Below are 23,903 nucleotides of genomic sequence, written 5' to 3'. Positions count from 1 at the left end.
TTAAACACTACAGGCTAGATATTGTAACATTTGCACAATATTAGTAAACACTTATCTACAGCTGTATTTACTTACCCAATCTCTGCCGTAAATAGTCTCTAGCCTTGATTTGTCCTATCCACTTCTTCATTAAACTGAGCTGCACTTTAACATATCTCAGAGGCAACGTAACTGAAGTGCAGCAAGCTGCAAGTCACATGGAGGGGAGGCAAAACCCTGTAGGCTTGCTTTTTTTTTTTTTTTTTTGCCTTTTTTTTTTTTTGATGTACTCACTTCACATGGAATGGAATAGTTTCTCTGTTTTCTATTTCCTTCAATCTTGCTTAAGCTTTTTAATAAGGTTTATTAGTAGCTCTCCGCAGCTCTTCCTAAAGAACAGTTAATGCAAAGAGCAATGCTTCTCTCATTAGTTTGGAGCCAAACAGACGCTTTATTACTTCAAAATGTTTTTCTAGGCCAGGTCATCAAATGAAGCCCAGAAAAGCCATTAAATCATAATATAACCCTGGCTCCAACAACAATCAGCATTCTGCTGGAATTTCCAGGTTTCAGCGGACTCAGAAATTTTATTTGGGCAAATACACCCACCAGATTATTTCCTATTATATAGCATGACATTATAATACAGATTAAGTAAGGACAAGTCTATCCAAAACTCTGCACTTTGCATCCGTCCTTCCCCCATACTTATTGCTAACCTGCAACCAGATGCTGTGAAATGCCCTTAAGCAACAACAGCTGCATTTATTGCTGAAGGCTCCTGACAATCTTGATCTTTTCAAGTAATATTTCTTTAATTACTTATGTCTTTAATACTACTGAGCACAGAAATCCCCTGTGCACCCCCCACTCTTCCCTCCCAAGATCAAGTATGTGTTCAGTTGTTCACACATACTTACCTAGTGCCAATGGAGATGCCCTTTGGTATCCAAAGCATCAGCACAGAGCAGGTAAATACAACAGAGGACCATAGCACCCAAAACAGTAGCTATCAATAACCCAGGTGGGACACCAAAGGTCCTCTCAAAAGGTACTACACACCCATGTAGCGGCAACCAAGCCATGTCGCCAACCACTGCTAACTAATGTATGTAAACATACCAGAAATTCCTATATCCCAACTTCTTATTAAGTTCAGAGCATGATAAACTTAATGAAGTTCAGAGCATTTCAACAGTCTAAAAGTTAAATTATACACTGAGGATCACATGAACGTGGGATCAATTATTACTAGTGCTATAAAAACAAAGTGGAAAGTTGTAAGACATACATACTTGTAAATACAGAATCTATAACATGATTATACTAGATATTCTGTTTGATTTACCTATTTTTAACAACAAACTTCAAGAAGGTATACGAAAACATGAAAACAGACAAAATGCATTATATGCAAAAAATATCAACAATGCTTGAAATTTTTCTTAAAAAAAAAAGAGAGAAACTAAACAGTCCATTTAGGTTCTCATCTACTTCAGTCTACAAAATCACGGAGAAGATGTACTCTTGTTATTTATTACATATTTCACATAACATAAGAACTCAGGGAAGCAAGGAAATTATTAGCAAACAACAAGAAGTGTTTTTTCCTAAATGTAATGCATTAGTTAGGCTTGAAAAGTATTCCCAAAGGATGTTGAGGAGACCATAAGCATAAATGTCTTAAAAGGTATTTGACAAATTCATCACGAATAGATGCATCACATACATACTATAAAACACAATATCCAAAACCTTCAACTTAGCAAGTCCTCAAAATTCAACAGTGAGCTAACTCAGTATAGCTGTTCTTGCTTGTCCTAAACTGAGAATGACTTCCTATACTATCTTATTTGCATTTACGCAAAAGGCATGCTTTCTTATGGATGCTTACAGAAAGTTATGATCAACTAACTGAAGTGGGATGTTTAGAGTGCATTCATTAAAGACAGCTGAACCTGTATGCAGACATAATCAAAATTAAAATGGATTTAATTGTTGTTAAAACTATTTTCCAGATATGTAAATTTGGATTTTACTAGTAATCTTATCTCATTGCATTCAAAGTCCTGTATCTTTTCTTTTACTGACCAAACTCAGTATCTTTTCTTCTATTACATATCACCTTTTTTTAAAATTAGTGCTTGCTGCCCCAATTATTATTTCTATATTACTGAATATGCTAAACTCTCAACAGACAAGAAGAAATTGTAAAATACAATGACAAAGGAAGTGTCACAGGAACCACTGGAAGACCATTGAGGTAACGTATCTTGGAGAAACTCAGGTGCTAATGATTCACACGCTGACAAAGCAGGAGACAAATCAAGAAGGATGAAGACAGACAAAAGGCCTAAAAATAAATAAATCAAGCAGATTTCATTTAGAAGATTAAGTTACTTTGAAAATTTTCACTGTTGTCTAGTAGCCAAGAAGAAGTCATTGCTGTTTTTGGAAAAGAGAGTTATCAAAGCCAGATACTGCAGTATATTGGAAAGTAATGAAATTGAGGTAGTGGGAATAAAAAACGCCTTTAACGCAGGAAGTATAGGCAAAGAGTGAGCATATACAGTTTTAAAAGTTGTAGGCAAACAACACAAGTCCTAGAACATCATAGGGAATAAAGAAAGTCTGGATAGGAAGAAAAATGGCCCATTACTGCGATAATGTTCCTGTTCTGTTCAGAAAAACAGGGGGCTTTTTGAGTAGGGAATGAAGGAGAGAAGAAGAGGACATTGCTCAGTCTGCCACCACATAGGTCTTGCCATAAATTGGGATTTTCACACATGCTGACACTAGGATAATTTGGCTTCTAAAAATACACACATAGTCATGTATACGTACATACACATATGGAAATTACTTTGATGAAAATTACACAGTCAAGTTTTGGGCTGCTACTGCAACTTTTTCTTCAGACAGCACCTATTAGGAGCAAGCTTAACATCTTGAAAGGAAATAAAATTGCCATTAAATTCAGCGTATATTTGAAAGCACCTTTCACTTTCAAAGGGGCTAACGTTACCGGTAACATTCTATTTGCTTTCAACCCAATTGATTTAGACTTATGACCTGTAAAACAAAATCATAGAGTTTATTTAAAGCCTATTGCCTAATTTTTAACGTATTTTACCATATTTAGCAATATGTAAGAAAATACAGTTCCCAAAGCTTGGTGGCTACATTTCTGATTTCTGTTACCGATTCAAAGAAAAATGCAGACACTACATTTGCTAATCGAGAAAAGAATGGTCTTCATCTAAGCAGCAACACACCAGCTGTTGTAAAGCATCCCACTGCCTGCAACATGATATTTGCATTAAGGCACCTTCTGCTGCCCTAAACTATTACCAGGCATTACACTAATAGCACTTTGTATGGCCGATCTTGAATTGACTTAGTAATGTAGAAACAGCACTTAGAATCTGAAATGGGTGGGGAAATGGTTTTCCTGTTCTTTGAACAGATATTTTTAAAATATCTTTCTGGAATTAATGAAGAGAGGGCGATATAAAGAGAGACAGCATCCCCCACCTCTCCTCTTAGGGACCGCACCCAATGCCTGGGGCACGAACGCAACAGATTTAACGCTCTGTAACTTCTCTGTGCTTCTAGACATCAGCAAGTGAGTTCTGGCAAATACCAGGATAATATCTTACGCCTCCCTTGCTTTCTGTCTGCCCCTGCATTTCCCTGTCCTCATGCAGGTGGGTCCATATGAATGCAATGGATGAATGCATCTCCATCACAGTGGTGGGAGGAGACTGCTGCGGTCGTTGATGCTCCCGTACCTACCAGAACTTGTCTGCAAAAATCACGGTGCTAACAGTTGGGCAGCTTTCTACAGTACTTTAATTTCTTGAATTCAGGATACTAAATAAATTACAACAGTTCCGTCACTGTCAAAGGTATAGTTGGGGCTTTATGGTGAATCGTCACTATTATTTTTCAAGATGAGCCAAGCCAGGCTAAACTATAAATTACAAAGGGAGCAGAGGATTTAAAAGCAAGGCGAGTAATAAATGGCTATTATATTTGCCTGAGTACAATACAGAATTTATAATCAGAACAATTAGCTCTGTCTACTTCACTAAAATGTTGCTTTCCTCTTTTTGCTGGCCTTCTCCTATCTCACTATTGCCAAGCTCACAAGTAATGAAGTAATGTGTGGGTTTGGCCCCTGCAATAAAAAACTCTTAAGAGGGGCAAGAAAGGGGTTAGTCCCACACAGCATCTCCTGCACCAGTACACCAGGACAAGTGGGCTTAACTAAAAGGCAGGACAAAAGCAGTTACGTTACAGAAACAGGTATAAGGTCTACCCTGACTTCACTCTGCAGTAGAATCCAGCCTGGGTAATTTAGGTGGCCTTGCCTTGTACCACATCTAGGAAAAAATGCAGAGGCACCTCCCAGAACACATCCAGGCACATGAAGGACAAGAAAGTGATGGGGAGTAGTCAGCATGGCTTCACCAAGGGGAAGTCATGCTTGACCAAGCTGATAACTTATGATGAAATGACTGGCTTGGTGGATGAAGAGACAAAGGTGGATATCATCCACCTTGCCTTCAGTAAGGCCTTCAGAACTATCCCTTAAGGTCCTCATAGAGAAGCTGACGAAGGATGGGCTGGATGAGCAGACAGTGAGGTAGATTGAAAACTGGCTGAATGGCCGGGCCTAGAGGTTGAGAGGCCCAGAGGTTACTGGTGATCTGTAACACAAAGGCTAGTTGGAGGCCAGTAACTAGCAGTGTACCCCAAAGGTCAGTACTGGGTCCAGTCCTGTTTAACATCTCCATTAATGATCTTGATGATGGGGCAGAGTGTACCCTCAGCAAGTTTGCTGATGACGCAAAACTGGGAGGAGTGGCTGATAGGCCAGAAGGCTGTGCTGCCATGCAGAGGGACCTCAACAGGCTGGAGAAACGAGGTGACAGGAACCTCGTGAAGTCCAACAAGAAGTCCAAAGTCCTGAACAGCCCCAGGCACCTCTGTATGCTGGGGGCCACCCAGCTGGAAAGCAGCTTGGCAGAAAAGCCCCTGGGGGTCCTGTTGGCCAACAAATTGAAGACGAGCCAGCAAAGAAGGCCAATGGTATCCTGGGCTGCATCAGAAGGAGTGTTGCCATCAGGTGGAGGGAGGTGATCCTTCCCCTCTCCTCAGCACTGGTGAGGCCACACCTGGAGCGCCGTGTCCAGTTCTGGGCTCCTCAGTACAAGAGACATGGACATGCTGGACACAGTCCAGGGAAGGGCCACAAGGAACATGAAGGGACTGGAGCATCTGACATATGAGGAGAGACCGAGAGAGCTGGGACTGTTCAGCCTGGAGAAGAGAAGGCTCAGGGGGATCTTATTTATATGTGTAAATACCTGAAGGGAGAGTGCAAAGAGGACGGAGTCGTGCTCTTTCCAGTAGTGCCCAGTGACAAGCTAAGAGGCAATGGGCACAACCTGAAACACAGGAGGCTCTGTGTGAACATCAGGAAACACTTTTTTTCTGTCAGGGTGAGCACTGGCACAGGTTGCTCAAGGCAGTTGTGGAGTTTCCATCCTTGGAGATATTGAAAAGCCGTCCAGACATGGTCCTGGGAGCCTGCTGTAGGTGGCCCTGCTTCAGCAAGGGGGTTGGACCAGATGACCTTCACAGGTCCCTTCCAAGCCCCAAACCACTCTGTGATTCCGTGAAAACAGAATCCAGGTAAATCAAGTAATCCAGTTACAACATGTCCAGCCTCAAACTGTAAAACTGATGCAAAAAGCGTCCAGCAAAGGTCACTTTGTCAGAAACCTACAGTTCCCCAAATTTGATCTCATGTATCCAACATCAACCAACTGCTAATAGAAAAATATTATTCCTTCAGAAGTATAACTTTATAATGAGGCAGTTACAAGAAGCAGGGTAGGAAAGTGTCATGAATTAGAAATCTATCTTAAATCAGTATTTAAATATAGCAAAAACAATAAACCATTCTTGTAAATGTAAACTGGAAACTGCTATATATAGTTCAAGGCCTGCACGTTTCTTTAAAGTCCTTACATAAAGATTTGTTAAGCAATGCTGTGCCCTTAGCCCCAGCTTCACCGGCTCATTACACGTCTATCAGATGGGATGGCTTCTGTGCTTAAAAGAAAACATTTAGTTATATAATTAATGGCATTAGGTGCAAAGTTATACAAAATAAAAGAGCAAGTGACTATTTTTTTCGTCTGTAATAACAGTTGCCTGTTTAAACATGATCCAGCTGCTTGAAGCAGGAAATTTATTCAAAGTTTACACCAATGGCTTTGTTTATAGAATTATTTGGTATACAGGAACTGCATGGAGGGACATTTTTAAGGTTTCTCCAGGTATTTTAACCACTTTTAAAGCAAGAGGAGAAAGAAACACCAGAGAATAGGTAAGTGTAAAACTGCAGGAAGAACGGAAACTGGCAATACTCAGTGCTGCTTCTCCAAACACCCCAACTGCTTCACTGGTGCTATACCAGGAGTTCAGACAAGGAAATAAAAGGTATTTTTGATGCATTTGCTTCTATGCAAATCTTCTTACCTTGTTTTGCAAATTAAAGAAACTCTTAGAAAACTAAAGGAAGAAAAAGAAACATTTTCTGTGAGCTATTTTAGAAAAATCCTGCTTAAGCTCGAAATCAGTGGAAAACAAGCTCCAGGCAAATGTAACTAGAACCAGAATGTACAATATAGCCCAGAATGGTCACATTTTTAAGCATCCCCTTGTTTTCCTCTTCTGAAAACTGTTCAGCTTTCTTGTAATACCTCAATCCCAAGCGATTTATCTATGGATTTTAGCCTCACAGTTGAAATGCTTTATTGCTTTTTCATAATGAAACTTAAAGCTTCAATGTCTCCAGACACTCTAGGGAAAGGGAGGCAGCACATCAAGTCAGAGCTAAGGAGCTTAAAACTTGAAAGTCACACCCAAAGCTACCCAAAGAGCTCTCAGCTTCATTACGGTTTTTTTGTCACTGTCAGAGGGCGGGGGAAAATGAGCAAATGCTAAATGGAGGAGAAAAACCTAAGTGCATCACAAGTGCACACTAATTGCTTTTGTCTAATTTTTTTTCCCCTCGGCATATTAATTTGCTATTTCAGTTTTTGTTTTGTTTCTAAGCTGCCTGAATATAGAAAAAAAAAAAACAAAAAACAAAACACTGAGTGGAAAATTGAACAAAATGGAAAACAAAGCACTTCCCCTCTCTTTCTGTGGTTTGGGTATTGCTCAGGCTGGGAGCATCAAAAAGCCTTCGTCATTTCGAGGCTAATCAGTATCTGTATGAAACAGCAGATAGTTCACAACTAGGAAAAAACTAAATCCATCCCAAGAGTTAGCTACCCATGCAAAGCTGAGTCACACTGGTGAGGCCAGCACAGGAACTTGAGCTGTTTCCAGCCATATTCTACCTCCCGGAGAACACAAGAGGCCCCGAGATCTTCACGGATGCCACTCCAGGACCTCTGTCAGCCCCGCGCTAGACTGCAAACAGGGCACAGGGAATGTCTGGATATGCCATTCCCCCATCTTGAAATGGTGCCATGCACTGACCCTTCTGATAATGCCAATAGCAAAATTTAAAACGCAACGTTACTGAGAGTGGGATTCGGCTCGCAGAGGAAGGCACTTTAAGTAAAGACATCTGCAAATCTGTCTGAACTCCCACCATCAATCAGCGTATACTGTTAGCAATGTTAACACTCAACTGGAACGCAAAGGAAATTTCAAAGTGTACCCAAACACAGGAAATTACTGCACATCTAAAGGATAAATATGATGTAAAGTATGCTGAGAGGAATCCTAAGGATAGCACCGCACAGTACATAGCACTTCACTGATATTTCTTTTGTTTTCCTTCACACAAATGATTTCACAATATTAACGTAAGCTCATTATCCATACCTGGATCACTATTATTATTATTATTGAAATTAGTATGCAATTAAGTTAAGATACACATATAGCAGAGGTTCATGCAAACTAAAGAGTGTTCACACAAGACTGTGTTCAGTCAAGTAAATTTTATGTGTAAACTATTTGAATTTTGGTTTATGTAAATTCATCAAGAAACAGAAACACGTTTCTAAACACAAATCCATTCCTTTCGTGTCCCTGTGGTTTTTAAAGGGAGAAATCAAGCAAGAGTGTCTCCCTTCAAGGGAACATCATCAGAGACTATATGTAGAAATTTACTCAAAATACATTTTTCAGAAAGGAAAAAAATTGCAGGTAGCTGTGCTCCAGAGTATTCCTACAGAGCAAACCAGAAAGTTTAATCATCCAAGCTACAAACAAGGCAGTGAAAAAAGTCTGCTTAGCAATAGCTGAAACCAGGGGAAACAACCCCAAGCCTGGAACAAGCCAAAGCCTTGAAGGTGGTTGCTGACCCCATGATCCCAGGAGTCTCCCAACACAGGAGTAGCAAGATGATTTCACCAAACTACAGAAATAAGAAAGATGGTGAAAGAGAAGCAGCAGAAAGCCCAGAATAGGTCAGTGCGCCCTTTAGGTGAGTGGCCCTCAGAAAAAAACAGACTGAGGTAGAAGAGTGTCTGAAAGAGGCTTGAGGCTATAAGGAAACCATCTCCTGGTGTCCACTGAGACTGAACTGCAGTAAATTGGATTTTGTAAGAAAGCAGGACAGCATCAGAGAAATACTTCCACTGACATCCATAAGCTTTTCTGCTCTTAAACAAAGCTCAAGACCCTGAACTCTGGGCAAATTGAGATTCAGTAATAAAACTGAATTGATGTTAGATTATTTAAATAAGAAAAAAACAGTATTAAGATAATTTTTCCCAGCTTTGGGACTATCTCTCTTTATCTCTGATACTCTGAAAGACAGAAGATTGGAGTGTCCAAACCCAAAGATGAAAGGTTTTAAACTCCTTTGGGAAAAGGCTCTTCTCATTTCCTCTTGATGTGGCTTGGGGAAGGTTAAGCAGTTCTCACATTCCCTGAAGTTCTTGTAGTCCCAAAAGTCTCAATAACAACTGAAAAAAAATCTGGGTGGCAAGAAAGTAAGCAAAATATGTTCAAGTCTAAGAAATTAACACTCTCTCTCCAATACACTGCAAAAGTCTGGCAACACATTCTGTTTTCCAAGCCCATCGTGAATATTAAAAGTTAATTTTCTAAAATCAATTAGAAGCAGCTAATCTCAATGACGAGCAGAAAGTTAACTGATGTCAGAAGCAGCAGGGCTGAAATAAACTGCTAAAAAGCAATACGCCTTCAGGCCCAGTTGTAATATTCAACTTGAAATTCTGACGAATAGAAAGAATTGAGTTTCCAGTACAACCAGGCAACTTCCCATTAAAAACAGTGGCTGTACAGGAGGATTCAAAGATGAAAAGAATTGGTTTCTGCTTTAAGCTGGTTCCACATAAACTACATGCCAGTAAACTTTACATCCCTGGCCAAGATGTAGGATACACTACATTCAGAAATATGGATAGGAAATAGGGTAATCAGACTTCTGGAAGAAAACAATATAAACTGGAAGAAAACAATATAAATGTTAAATACAGCTGAAGCACAGTTGCTCCAATGGAGTATTTGGCCTCACTAACCTATAAAAAATACCTAACCATCTCAAAATAATAGGTCAAAGGAAAATCAGCAAATATAAATGTTTAGTTTTTCAAAATCTATCCAGATTTACAGAATATCAAGAAAATCGCAGACAACTGGACAATTTTTTTGTTTGTTTAAAAATATATTAAGCAGAACCCTCTGCTTTCAGGCCAAAGTGAACTGGTAAGTCTGACCAAGAAAATGGAAATCAGAGGAAAAAAACCTTTAACTTTTTGTTACAAAATTACATTCAGGGACTAACTTTAATGAAATGCCATTCATGTTTCATTTTGTTCTTTATATAATATGAAAAAAAGATTTAAAACCAAAATTTAATCCCTTCAATTTAAACTAAATTAAGTACTTCTGTTCAAAAAAGTTAAAACATCAGGTTGACCCATTATTATTTTTAGTTCAGTCATTGAACTGAAAAGACCAATTATTTTTATGTCCTGATCATGCGATGAGATGAAAAGCTAAGGGATGTAAAAAAAGTAAGCAGGAATAATAAGGATTTTTAATATGGGGAAAGATTAATAGATAAGCACCTTATTATCCTCTTACAAAATTTTGTGGCACAATTCTTAAATGGGACGAGAAGTGTAAATTAGTGATACAGAAACATTTACAGACAGCACAAAATTTTGATTACTTAGTTGCCTCCCTTGATCACCAAGGCACTTCAGAGCGAGCCAAACAAGGTATTAAACAGACAGTACAGTGACTTGAAAAAGTTCTACGTTAGTAAAAACAAAAAAATACACACCAGAGAAAAGCCACAGAAGCATAGAAGTATTTATGAATTACAGACTGCTCCAAATTAACAGGAAAGGCATCTTAGTATCATTATAGAGGATAAAAAAATGTGTAAGTTGTTGCTGCTGCAGAAAACTGAAAAAAAATATGGGATACGTTGTTATTTTTTTTTGTTATTTATATTATTACAAATGTAAATGAGCATTAATTTAGAAAACGGTCCCAAATATTCGTGACTTGTGCTCCCTAAGTGCCAAACTGGTCACTTCGCTTACAAGATGATGATGCAGAATAATAGTCAGAAGAACAGCAAGAATAGTTAAGAGTATAGAAGAACGTTTACAAAGATTATTTATCCTGGAAAATAGTCAAATCAAAAGGAGGTAATAAAAAACATAAAATAAAGAAGAGATGCTTTATAGGTTTCTGCTCCCTTTGCCTCATAACACTAGGTGAGAATACTTAATTAAAGCCCAGCACCTTAAGAGTTCTCCAAGGAAGTATTTTTCCACAGAATAAATAATGAGACTCTTTGGTCTATATGCTCTATAGCATTACTAAAACCAAGAAATCAGCAAAAATTTATCATATTAGACATTTTTGCAAGCGTACCCAGAATCCTAGTAATCAGTGTTATTGGCTGGAATATAAAGTCTCATTTCCAGCCAATTTCTAATTACTAAGAATTGCAGTAGGCTTTCCAGGACAGCAGATCTGTCTACTGCAGCTTCCTCCCTCTCAAGATGACCACATTCAGAAGATGCATATTCAACAAAAAGTACTTGATTCAGCACCTCATTCAGAAAGCTGAAAGCAGGGATCTACATTTTAGGTGCCCTGGATGACAAAGCTCCTATCATAGCTAAGGGAGAGTTAGTTAATAATTGGTGAAGTCTGTACTGAATTGAGCAATTAAGGGAATCTGCTTTAAAGACCTATTAATCTTATCCTAGATACCTAAATTTAGGGGTCTAGAAACCCATCATTGATTCCCACCCTGAAGTTAAGGCAAGCTGAATCCCCATCCTGAGTATCATCTAGTATGTTAATTCTCATATTCCTGGAGGGCACCTTCCAGAACAACAGTGAAATTACTTCCTCTGTTATTCTCAGAAGCAATTAGATAACAGAATGAATCAAGCCAGGGCTTTCACTTTTCTGAATATACATATAGTAAGAAATTGAGTGTCCATGGCTTTGCGTAATTCTTAGATGCACTAGAATTTGGCCTAACCCAAATCAAATGTCTAAAGCCAGCTGTCCGAAGTAATGCCTCAAAGCCAGTATTTCAACCCTAAAATTATTATTTTCCATCACATTTATCACAAAAACCCGTAACTGAATTAAATGTTTCAATTTACATTTCAACATCAGTTTGCATGGATTAAATATAGGTGCTGCCACACAATGCCTGTGCATTTTATATGAGACTCTAGGATAGATTTATAACAACCCAGGCCATTTTATACAACCATATGGCTCAACAACTGAAAGGCAGCATGGCTGACATCTACAGAATTTTTTCCTCGCCAACGTGCATCAGTTCTTCATCATCAAAAGCAAGGCAGAGGTAGAAACCTACGCCAAAAGCTAAGCTGCCGAAATCTCCTTGTAATTACAGTTTATAATCACCTTTGATGCCCTGAGGAACTTCATTAATTGAATGTGCCTGTTCAAGAATCATTTTAGTATTTAAAAATCCCATTCCTTACACCTATTAGAACAAAAGCATGCCACCAATGTTCCACATGCCCATGCTTGCATGCTGGAGAGCACTACTCAGCCTCATTCAGTCTCAAGTCTTGTTCTGAGAACATTAAAGAGATTTTTCTAAATGCACTTGAGATATCAACAAGCCATTTTCCATCCCTGCAAACCAAAAGGCATATGGAGTTACAGCTCTCAGCAGAACTGGTCACTGCTCCATCTGCTTGCGTGCAATAAGGTTGGAGAAGACTGATTCATCCCCAAAGTGTCCCCAGAGAGGTAACGTGCTGTGCAACTACACTCCTCGGGCTGTGCCGAGATAACATAAACCACCCTCCGAGGCAGAAGCAAAGCCCTGTGGAAAAAAAGTTCAGCAGAGTACCCAACACCATTACGAGGACTCAGCACCCACCCACGCCACTGAACTACAGGCATGGGGTGAGCAAGAGCCCCCATGGGCTCCTGATGTGGCTGATGGAGAGGGTGATGCACAGCCTTAATGGGCTGAACTGGCTTCTCGAACCTCTTCTCTCTCTTCCCACAGGCTTAGGAGACCGGTACCTAACAAGCAAGTAGGAAGAATCTGGTCTTGAGGGTCTCACAGAAAGACTCTGAAGTCAAGGGACACCTTCTCCTCTATTTAATAGCCTCTAGATGAGGATGCTCAGAACTACAAAATGTCTACAATCTATTACAAGGCACCCTAGTGCAAGCTTGTGCACTAGGAACTATTTGCTAGAAATGAGTCAGCTGTTCATTGAAAAGTAATATCATCAGCAATAAAGAAAAAAATGAAACAGATGAGCTGGTTTAAGCTTAGCAGCTTCTCATTTTAATTAGTAGATATTTATTTATCTCAAGTTTCCCCTTAACCTCAGTTTGTTTGTAGTAAGAAAGGAAAAGTAATTCTGGTGAATAAACACTGATATTTAGTTACATAAAATATTCTACAAGCATGCGCATTACAAATAAACTCAACCTTAAATCTGTGTGTTATGACTAATTTCAGACTTGAGTTTTATCCAAAAAAAGAGCATGGAAAATCTTGACACGCACACCTCTGTCTCTAAACAGACAAACTAGAAAGGGCAAAAGGCGGCAAACCAGTAGCTTCTACAAGCTGGGGGTGGGAGATTGAGGGGAGAAGGGGGGGATTTAAGTGAAACAACAAAAGGGTTTGTATAAAAATAATTAACTCATTTTAATGTAAATTTTTAAAAGTGTGTTTTCCTGGAAAAATCATTGGGTGTACATTCCATCTACGTAAGTTTGTGTTAAAAACATTCTCTATTGGGACAAAGAAACAAGAGGAGTACATTAACTAGAGAAAGCTAAAGTGAAGGATTTATTTTTTGCTTTTTCAACAAAGAGAAAGCTAACAGAGGACTTAGAACATAAAGAAAAAAATAAGTAATTTTAAGAAAGGCTGGATTATCTTTCTTAAGATGGAAGGAATAAAAAGCAAAAAGAAATTTTTTTTTTATTATTTATAAAGAGTATTGCTGGAAAGCTAACCACCACCCCCCACCCCCCCCCCCCCGACTCCAAACCACTGCAGGCAACGCCAGAGATGTCTTACTTCACTGAGCTGTGTTGCTGGGAGACTGGGTTAGGCAAACACAAAGAAAGAAGCCAAAAGATTAAATGAGATGACGACTATTACCATATTTCACAGTCAAATCAGATGACACTTCAATCCAGGAGAGCTATAAATCCAAATAATTTTTCAAAATGAATTTGAAGACTCCTCAGAGAAAACAGTTTGCCTTAAATTACCCAGGACATGAAAATAAATAGTGTCTCCAAAGCTGTTAAAGCTGTAGCCCCTGAGATACCTTTTTTCACTACCATCTTCCCCAGAATTCTTGATACTAGATACAAAACATGCTTTTGGTGAAGAATGAGGTACTGAGTGGGTCTCAAGGATTATAAAGGATACCAAAACACCAAACATTGTAAGGAAAAAAAAAAGGGGGAAAGAAAAAAAAAGAACCCAAAACATGCCACTTTTCTTCTCCACATAAAATTACACCAAGATCATAGAATCACAGAATATCTCAAGTTGGATTTGACCCATAAGGATCATCGAGTCCAACTCCCTGCTCCTCCCAGGACTACCTAAAACTAAACCTTATGACTAAAAGCATCGTCCAGACACTCCTTGAACTCTGACAGGCTGGGGACCACTTCCCTGGGGAGCCTGTTCCAGTGAACCTGTTCCAGTTCCAGCCTGTTCTCACCCTCTCAGTGAAGAACCTTTTCCTGACTTCCAACCTGAACTTCCCCTGGCTCAGCTTCATTCCATTCCCTCGTGTCCTATCGCTGGTCACCAGAGAGAGGAGATCAGCACCTCCATCTCCGCTGACCCTCTTGACGAAGCTGTAGCCTGCGATGAGATCACCCCTCAGCCTTCTCTTCTCCAAGATGAACAAGCCAAGTGACCTCAGCTGATCCTTCTAAGTCTTGCCCTCGAGACCTTTCACCATCTTGGTTGCCCTCCTCTGGACACACTCTAATAGTTTGATGTCATTCTTATATTGAGGGGCCCAAAACTGCACCCAGTACTCAAGGTGGGGCCACACCAGTGCAGCGTAGAGTCGGACAACCACCTCCCTCGACCAGCTAGCTATGCTGTGCTTGATGCACCCCAGGACACAGCTGGCCCTTTTGGCTGCCAGGGCACACTGTTGACTCATATTCAACTTGCCATCAACCCAAACCCCCAGATCTCTTTCCACAGGGCTGCCCTCCAGCCTCTTGTCCCCCAATTTGTACATATAACCAGGGTTACCCCATCCCAGGTGGAGAATCCGGCACTTGCTGTTGTTCAATTTCATAAGGTTGGTGATTCCCCAGCTCTCTGGTCTATCCAGATCTCTAGATGAATGTCTTATTTCAAGATTCAGCTATCAGTAGTAACATTATAGCCAGAGTTTTCTTAATTTTCTTTTTCCCATAATGGAGGCTACGGTGAAGGAAGTTTGGGTCTTTAAGGCATGCTAAGCCTTATACCCCGTCTTGAACAGTAAGTGACAGTCATGACTGCTGGGATCCTCAACTCATCATCTTTGTATGCCTCATTATTCCTCAGCTATCCTGATGCCTGCATGACAGCTTTACTTTTGGCCAGGAGCAAGGCAGAAGCAGAGCTTCTAAGCAACAGAAAGAACCTCTTAAAAAGGCAAGCTGGTACCTCACACAGCCACACCTTCACCTGAGACCTTCCATCAAAGTAGTCTTTTTAATTGTATTCTTAGTCAGTAAAGTAAATTAGGTTGACATGACAGGCTGGACCATCCAGGCCAACGCAAACATGTCTTTGAAGTACTCTGACTACTTCAGTAGCTGCCTGGGAGGTACCACAGCAACAAAGACCTGATGAAGCTTTCAGGAGGCTTGCATTGGACTGCCTTGGAGAAGAACAACCAACACTGGTAGCATGGACCACCTGTGAAATTAAAATCCTCAGGAAAATGGAAAATCAACATTTTAGAGAATAAAGGGATTTGCAGGTTAAGAAAAATGATGCCACTGCAGTCAGTGGGAGAACTCAAGACCTTCAGAAGGACAACTTTACCCCCAATCTTCCTCACAGCTAGTTCTTGTTCAAAAAATTTGCTTTTCCAGAGGTTAAAAATCAGCAGAGGAACTGTCAGACGTTATCGCTTAGTTCCAATAAAGCAGTTGAACAATAAATGGCAAGACCTGTGTGTAAAACACACTTGTGAACTTACTGAAACAGGGATTTACGAACACTCTTTGTCTCTTATACCAGTATCAGAATCAGGGTACGACTGCGAAGGCAGCTTTTCCGCGTGACTTGGAAGCATACAGGGATATGATCGGCAATGAAAAAAAAAATACACTTCAATATGACAAAACCCCCAAAATGTTATTATAAGAAATTAAAACAATAACACAATTACATTTGAATCAATTCAGCATGTCACCTCAAAGACAAAGTACAGCATAAAAACAAGCTGTACTAATAAGTACTAAAAAAGTACTAGTACTGAATCTTTCTGAATTTTTAATGCCTTCTATCATCTTCTTTTGAAGCAACTGTTATCTAACATTCTAATTTCTGATAAAAAAACCCACAGAAACAAAATTGTCAATAGCTGATGTGATATCATTCTGATACATTATACTATTTCCAAATAAAGGATATTTTCTTTCCAAATAGAGGAAAATAAGAAGCAATTCAGAGGATTCTTGATTTTCTTAGTAACAGTCTATCCACAGCTTTCAAGACCAGTATTATAGTGGTTCCATACCGTAAAGCTGTTGTTGACATTTTTTGTGCTCGATTCAGCTACGCTGGCATCTGACAGGTCAACTTCATCAAATATTAGAGACTGTGAATGGAAAAGAACATAAAAACATTAAATATAGTCTGAGTCCACTTTCAGGTATGCTTACAGTCTGTGCTTTCATTTTCTTCTGTCCATTCCTACTGGAAAATAAAATAAGAAAAAAAAAAAGTAGTGAAAAAATTGGAAACACTGATGATGTGATAAAACCTCATATTTCACCCCTAAACACAGTCCTATTTGCTATCTAAGTGGTGCATGAGAGCATAAAAAACTGGCTCCAAAAATATACATTGCTTTAAAATCTCTTTTAAAGAATTTTTTTTTTAAATAAATGCAGCTTTGTGGTGTCTACTGTGTAGCATAAATGTGGTGTCAGAGGAAAGAGATTCACACTTAGCAGAATATAAATTAATTAATCAGTTTTAGGATGGAACTCTAAATTCATGAAGGGCAATCTATGATATGGCAGCCATATGAGAAAAAACAGCTCAAGGGCCTGAAGAGATCCCTTCCACTCCTTTGTCTGATGTTCCAGCAAGAGAAATATATGTCTTCTTTAAACACCCCAGCCTCTGGCAAAGAATTAATTAGGTTCTGTTAAACTCATGATGGATTTTGAAGCACAGAAGGGAAGAGCAACAAAAATGCCTCCCCCTTTTTTTAGCCATACCATGTTCTTCGTCTTCCATGCCATGGGACAGAGAATCGATGTTGGGGGAGTTTCAGCATGTCTGGATTCAACATTACAGAGTATTTGTACAATTGCCTACTCATTACACCTCCTTTTCTCATCTTTATGGCACAGATGACGTTGCCATTCTCAGAGTTCTTATCTGCCATGTTTATTAAGTCTTTATATAGACCGCTCGTGGTAGCGCCATGTGCAGAGAAGTGTGACAACAGAGGTACTTCAGTGCTGGGCTCCCGGGAGAGATGATGTTTTCCTTGATTCGTCCCAGCCACACAACTGTGCACCATGCAATTATAGTCAAACAGTCCTAGAAAGAGACATCTCCATGCCTTAGTAATAGTTTTATTGAGAAAACCAAGCTACACAAGATGATGGAGACCTGAAGCACCTCACATACATCTCCCGGCAGACGCTGCAACCCCGCAGGGTAAAGAAAACTAATGCCCACCTCTACGGACCAGCACAATCTGAGCCAGCCCAAAAAGCCAAAATGCTCTCAGTCCCGGCCCTGAGGGGGAGGGAGCAAATGCTTTCAGAAAGAAGACAAGTAGTCCCCTCTGCCCAACCCCAATTTTCCCACCAAAAATTTCAATTGATGGGAAACAGCTTTTTCCCTTATATATGAGTTTTGGCAGAAAATCTTCCTATCTTGATTTCACATAACCATTTCCATCTCTTTAACAGCAATATGGGCATCAGACTAGAAGAGTTTTAATGGCATTCAGTTTGAAGGATAACTTCTGAACATTATCCAATTTTTACTTTTCTTTTTTTTAATTGTTAGATTTGGCTGCCTGAGAGCCACCCCCCCGAAAAACCCCACAACTCCTTAAGTTATTATTTGTGTGAATAGTCAGAAAGGTTAAAATAACTGTGACAAACTTCACTGAAAAAAAAAAATAAAGAGAAATCACCAGTCTTCCTTAGTTAAAGTTAATTTAACACACTACATCCCATAAAGAGCAGTTTTTTAATACAACAATCACTAACAAATCATTAAATTATTATTATTATTGCACTTATAAATCTAAACAAAACGGCAGTTACAAGTGTATGGCATTAGACACTAATAGCATAGAATTACCTTTGAATCCTTAGCATAGTAAAGGGTACGACCTCGAAGTTTGAAATAACGCTTTTTCCACCTCTGAAAAGAACTGGTTTGCTTCAGTAGTAATCCTTCTTTTATACTTGTCTGAAAAATATGAAAATACAGAAGATAAGGTAAATACATATCTAAATAGCTACACATATAAATGAAAGTTACACTTTTAAAAATTTATGTTCCACCTGATGTAACTACGAATTTATATTTGTTATCTATTCACATTAAATTGAGACTAATTCTCTGGACAACCAGACTTTGCATTGCTATTTTTTAAACAACAACAATGTTGGCAAAATGCTAATTTTACACGTAAATCAAAAAGGCAGTCAAGAGGCATGTAATTATTGTGAAGATGAACACAAATAATTCAGTTGTCTGGATAGCTGCAAACCCACAAATATTAAAGTAAGCAACAACTGATGGTGGCACAATTCAGACAAAAAAAACAATGCTAAAAACCATCTACACAAGGTCATTTCCAGCTCCAAATTTGATTATGTTGAGGGGAAAAACAATTTCCACATAGGCAGTAATTCAACAAGGTAATTAAATGTGTGTCTGATTCAAGCACATGATTTATGCCTTTAAAATAGAGGGAATGATCCAGTATGATGCAAGTCATGCATGACTTCAAGTGCATTGCTGAACTGAAGCCTTCAGCATGAAATCAGCTTACCATTAGGAATAATTATTATACGGAAAGTGTGAGAACAGTAACAGCTAGCATATTTTTACCCGGCAAATATTTTTAGTCAAAAAACCATTTGCCAATCCAAACCTTTCCACTGCAGACTGAACCCTGCCTACATAAAGCCCATTTTTTTAAGTAAGACACAAATTAGTATATTTTAAACGTGTATGCTGCTTTCCCCAGCGTGTGTGGGATTCATCCAACCGATGACAGAAATTCTCCACTTAATCAGATGAAATGACATGACGCAGCATACTAATTGCATGAGTCTCAAAATTCATTTTCTTCAGCTTTGAAACACACAAAGGGTATGAGAAAAAGCAAGTACATTTGGATATTATATTCCAAAATGGTCTCTAATATTTCCAGAATATTTCCAATTTGTAGTGTAATAACATGATGTGAATCTTATAATACAATTTCTAGACAATGGGATATAAACATAACTTGAAGTTATTCTAGAGCTTTTAGAGACTTAACTGAGACCGTCTTGTTATCAGATGTCAAATTCTCCTTAACTTTAATGCAAGTAATAAAAATACAGAAAAAAACAGAAAGCACTTTAACATTCCTACTGTTTCCTTGAATTGAGAAACATTGCTATTACATACATACGTCGCAACCTTTTTTTAGATACTCCTAATGTCACAAACTAAGAATATGGTCCAACGATCAGAAAGCAATTGAATTAATGCTCTCAAAAAAGCAACCCTCTCAGATGAAACTTCACAGCTGAAAGTTTGGATTTATCTCACTTCACATGCCAACAACCTGGACCAATGCATTCGGTCAGCCCTCCTGCTCTAGCTAAGGGGTAGCAATTCCCAGCTGAAAGGGTCTGCTCACCACACACCATTTCAAGATTGCTTGCGATTTTCTAACCAGACCCTAAGATAAGCTAGTTTTACCTGATATAAATAGATTTAATCAGTTCGCAAATACAAGCACTTATTCAAAGCTGTCTGTTGTAGTCGTGCAGCACTTCTGTTTCATATCGCTCTCTGAGATTTCAGAAGCTCGTCACATGGGATGGGATTAGATGACTTGTATGTTTATCAAGGGTCGGAAGATGTAAGACCAGAGAAATTCAGTTCCAAGGAAACAGTACTCCACATACACGGCAGGCACTGGCCTACTGGAAAAAATTTCTAACATGGAAGGAAATCCATTTACCCTAAAACTTGCTGTATATACTAGAAGACACAAAACATACATTATAGTGAATATTTTCAGGATTTTTAAAATCTGTTCAGAGAACATAAATATCCCTAAACCTTGAGCTGTTACTCACTAAAGAATTAATTAACTCTTCCATGTAATTTTTATGCCTACCTAAGCCATTTCCCCCTATTTCTACCCACCCTTTAAAACAGCAGTATCCCTAAAATCAAACCAATAACTTCAAAATTGAACCTATTTTGCAAATCAGCCATTTAAAATTAACTCCCTAAAGTTGGCAGTAAATAACAATGCAGGCTCTACAGAATGTAATTTTGTATCAAAATGTTAAAAAAAATACTAGACTGGTAAACATTTACCCAAGAAATGTAAGCACTTCATAAAGTATACATCTGAAGTTTACATTTTACCACCAATAGATATACTAGGCTGAGGCTTGAGCATTTGAAATAGACAATTCCATGGCTGCAGGCATCAAAATTGAGCATAAAGCTTTGGCCCAATACCCTCAATTAACTTCATTTAGCCTTTAAAATGTGCAAAAGACTTCCAGCTGCCAACTGAGTCATTAGGTAATCTGCTAATAATGTTTTCCTGAATCTACACACAACTCACAGCACTTACAGTAATTTGAGATTGGAAGGGACCTCTCAGGTTGTTGAATTTGGGTCCGCATTGTTGACTTCAACTAGGTCACATAAAGTTTTTGAAAAGCATTGATTGGGCTATAGCTACACCTTAAGAGAGTGATCGGTATCTTTTCCTCTCCCAAAGGCAATTAAGACAGTGCTCCAAGATCTAACTGTTCTGAGAAACCTTCTTCTAATTAATCTCAGCTGGACATTAAATCTGAAGCATAAGCAATAATCACTGCCAGTTATATTAACTACTTTCCTACTGTAATTTAGGAGAAACAAGAAGTGTACATCCCACAATTCCATGCTACTTCTCACTTTTACAGAATCACCTCTCATCTGCTTGCCAAAACCTGACTTCCCCATACAGCATTTTATATTATCTAGTGATACAACATCTCTCCAGAAGTATGGGGCTATAATTAGAACAGAACAGAATAGAATAGAATAGCATCACTATTATGGAATCATTAACAATCTTTACTGCTTTAGCCATTAACAATTATGAAAATGATTCAAAATATTACAATCACATCACAGTGCTCCACAGTAGTATATTTTCCTGAAGAAATCTAATTATAAAAATCATAGCCACATCTCATAAATTAAGAAGGTGTACATATGTGTTCAATTATCCAGGAATGTTGAATGCAACTCTACATCACCATAATCTAAATGACAAAAATAAATGGCATTTGTGGGTATTTTGAGCACTAAAAAATGAGAGGCATCTTCTTTTGTATCAGCAGATTTTTAAATATTCAGTATATAACACTTGAAAATTCAAAACTAACAGTTTTAATTTCAAAGACAACCAACCACATTGCCTTACTCCTAATTCACTCAGTTTGTAAACTCCCACATTTGCACAAAAGTCAAATTTTTTATTTCTGCTGCTGCTAGAAAGACCCAAAGAAAGGAGAAAATATTCTGAATTTAGAAAAGAAAACAGTAAACTAACTATGGATGCATTATTGGCAACCGCAAACTAAAACATTGAATGATTAAAGATAAAACTCTCCCCTCCACTCCTCTTCAGGTATATAAGTAGACGTGCTCTCAAAATGTGTCAGGAGAGCGAAGAAAAGAACATCAGGAAATTTCTGAAAGTGAGGAGAATTTAAATGAGAACAGGAAAGGCCATAAAACAGGGCAGGTCAAATGTAAACAGGAAATTAAGAGTATGAAGAAGCATTTTAAGATCCCCTTGCAACAGATGCTCACGCTGAGACTAAAATGTTCCTTAAATATTTTGAAAGATGAAAGACAGCTAGGTGGCTGGCAGGATCCTTTCTCAACAGAGGTATGAAAAGGGTACTCAAGGATGACAGAATCACAGCAAAGCGGTTCATCACATTTTTGGCATCTGTCTTTACCAGTGAAGATGAGGAGATGGTATCTCACAAAACATGTTCTTTGTAACATCAGAACACGTAACGTCAACATGAAGCACATATACAAGGAAGCACTAAAGCAGCCAAATCACTAAGTCATGTAGCATTGACCTGAGAACCTTGAACGTCCTGAAAGGACCACTGATACTAACTTCCAGTCCTGGTAAGACAGTAGAGTCCGTATAAAAGAATAATATTGCTGAGCACACATACATCCAATGGGAAAAATTCAACAGAGCTTTTGTAAAGGAAAATACTGCCTTGCTACCTGCAGGGAGTTCAGGGGCTGGAGAAAAAAGCATGTGGATAAATGAAGATCCAGTGGACTCGGATTTTCAGAAAGCCTTTGACAAGGATTCCCAACAAACACTATTGAAGAAATTAAGTTAAAATGGAATTGGAAAAAGGGGCTTTTTGTGGACTGAAAGTTGCTCAAGGGACAGGCGGATGGATTGTCCGGCTTATAGTTCAGAAACAAGTTTCACCACGGCTAGTGCACACAGGCAACTCATGGGGGGTTACAAAAGCGACCCAGCCTTGGATTGCCTTGAGGCCCCATCTCTCTGCAGAGACAACTCACAGGAGCCGTGCAGACAGCTTAGCCCTGGGTTGTCTGATAAACCCTCAACTAAACAGGGCGGTGGCTGCGCCATTCAAAGAACCAAAACCTGAACTGAGCCTTGAAATCCCTTAACAAATAGTATGCCCTGATCAATCCAACCACTATTCAGTTGCTTGAGGAAGCAAGGTTAAAAAAAAAAAAAAAAAGCTAGAGGGTGTCAGCTTCAGTTTCAAATGACAACCTTGTGTATTCAAACAATCACAGACTAGCAAAGGAAAGATAAGGGGAAACTCCACTCAGATATACATAATCCACTCAGACATAGTCATACACACCATTTCACAAGTCAGGGGATAAAACCCCTAAGATTCAGGTTGGAAATGCAGAAGTCACTTAGCCAACTATACAGTTGGCTTGTGAAGGAGACCCTTCCCCACCCTGATCGGGACGCTGGTCAAGGTAGATTCCCTGGGATTGAGAGCCCTTACCTGGAGGGGTAAGTGACTATTGTTTATGCTTTAAGTTTGTAAACACGTGTGTGGTTGTGGTTGTCTGTGAATCACTTGTGGTTTTAATAGTGTACTACTCTTGCTTTTAAAATTGCAATAGTGCATTCCTCCACTGTATCTGTAAAACCCGCATGTTAAGTGTTAAGTCTGTAAGTGAAGTTCAAACAAATCATTTGCTTGAACCTTGCAGTTAAGTCTGTAAGTGAAGTTCAAGTCATTTGCTTGAACCTTGCAGTTAAGGCTTCTTCCACCACAATAGGAAGCACAAGTAAGGCTTAACAGTCACTCTCTGTTCAGGATTTCCAAGGAATCAGGTTTATTCAAATTCAGTGACCCAAAGAAGGATCACCCAATGAAATCTTCAGATTTGCAGAAAATATTAAGCTCTTTTGAGTAGTCAAAATCCATGCCAATGGCGAGGACCTCAAAGGATGTTATAAAACTGAGCAAAAGGGCAAAGAGGCAGAAGACAAGCTTCAGCCCAGGTCAAGGTAAGATGCTGTGCTTCTAGGAAAGAATCTAAACCCCACTAAGATTCTCACATCAACTTTGAGTAGAGAAGAGATCTGGGAGTCACAGTTCACAGCTCTGTGTGTTCAACCACAGCCAGAAAAGCCATAAAACGTTGGCTGTCACCAAGAAAAATAACAAAACCAAGACAGAGGATGTCATTTTGCTGCTATATAAAACAGTGGTGTACCAGACAGTTCTGGTGTCTCCAACTCAAGAGGGTTAAGAGAAGGTACAGAGAAGGGCAACTCAAATGATTCAGAGGACAGAGCAGCTGC

At 39.0% G+C, this 23,903-nt stretch overlaps 1 protein-coding gene across 5 annotated transcripts in view; it reads right to left on the bottom strand.

Annotated features, from left to right (window-relative positions):
* The window catches only part of DGKH (diacylglycerol kinase eta), a 174,482-nt gene that overhangs the window by 65,883 nt on the left and 84,696 nt on the right, over window positions 1-23,903 (bottom strand). For all 5 annotated transcript variants that reach the window (XR_011327910.1, XM_069802639.1, XM_069802638.1 and 2 more), the window contains 2 exons: window positions 18,122-18,232; window positions 16,308-16,388 (listed from right to left, as the gene is read on the bottom strand). Coding sequence is in view for 4 of the 5 variants with exons in the window: in XM_069802639.1 (XP_069658740.1) it covers window positions 16,308-16,388; window positions 18,122-18,232 (192 nt within the window). In the remaining variant the exon portion in view is untranslated. The remainder of the gene's footprint in view (window positions 1-16,307; window positions 16,389-18,121; window positions 18,233-23,903) is intronic.

Source organism: Haliaeetus albicilla, chromosome 15, assembly GCF_947461875.1.
Source record: "Haliaeetus albicilla chromosome 15, bHalAlb1.1, whole genome shotgun sequence".
NCBI classification, from domain to species: domain Eukaryota; kingdom Metazoa; phylum Chordata; class Aves; order Accipitriformes; family Accipitridae; genus Haliaeetus; species Haliaeetus albicilla.
Note: the sequence above shows the minus strand (reverse complement) of the source record. Positions and strands in the feature narration are given on the sequence as shown.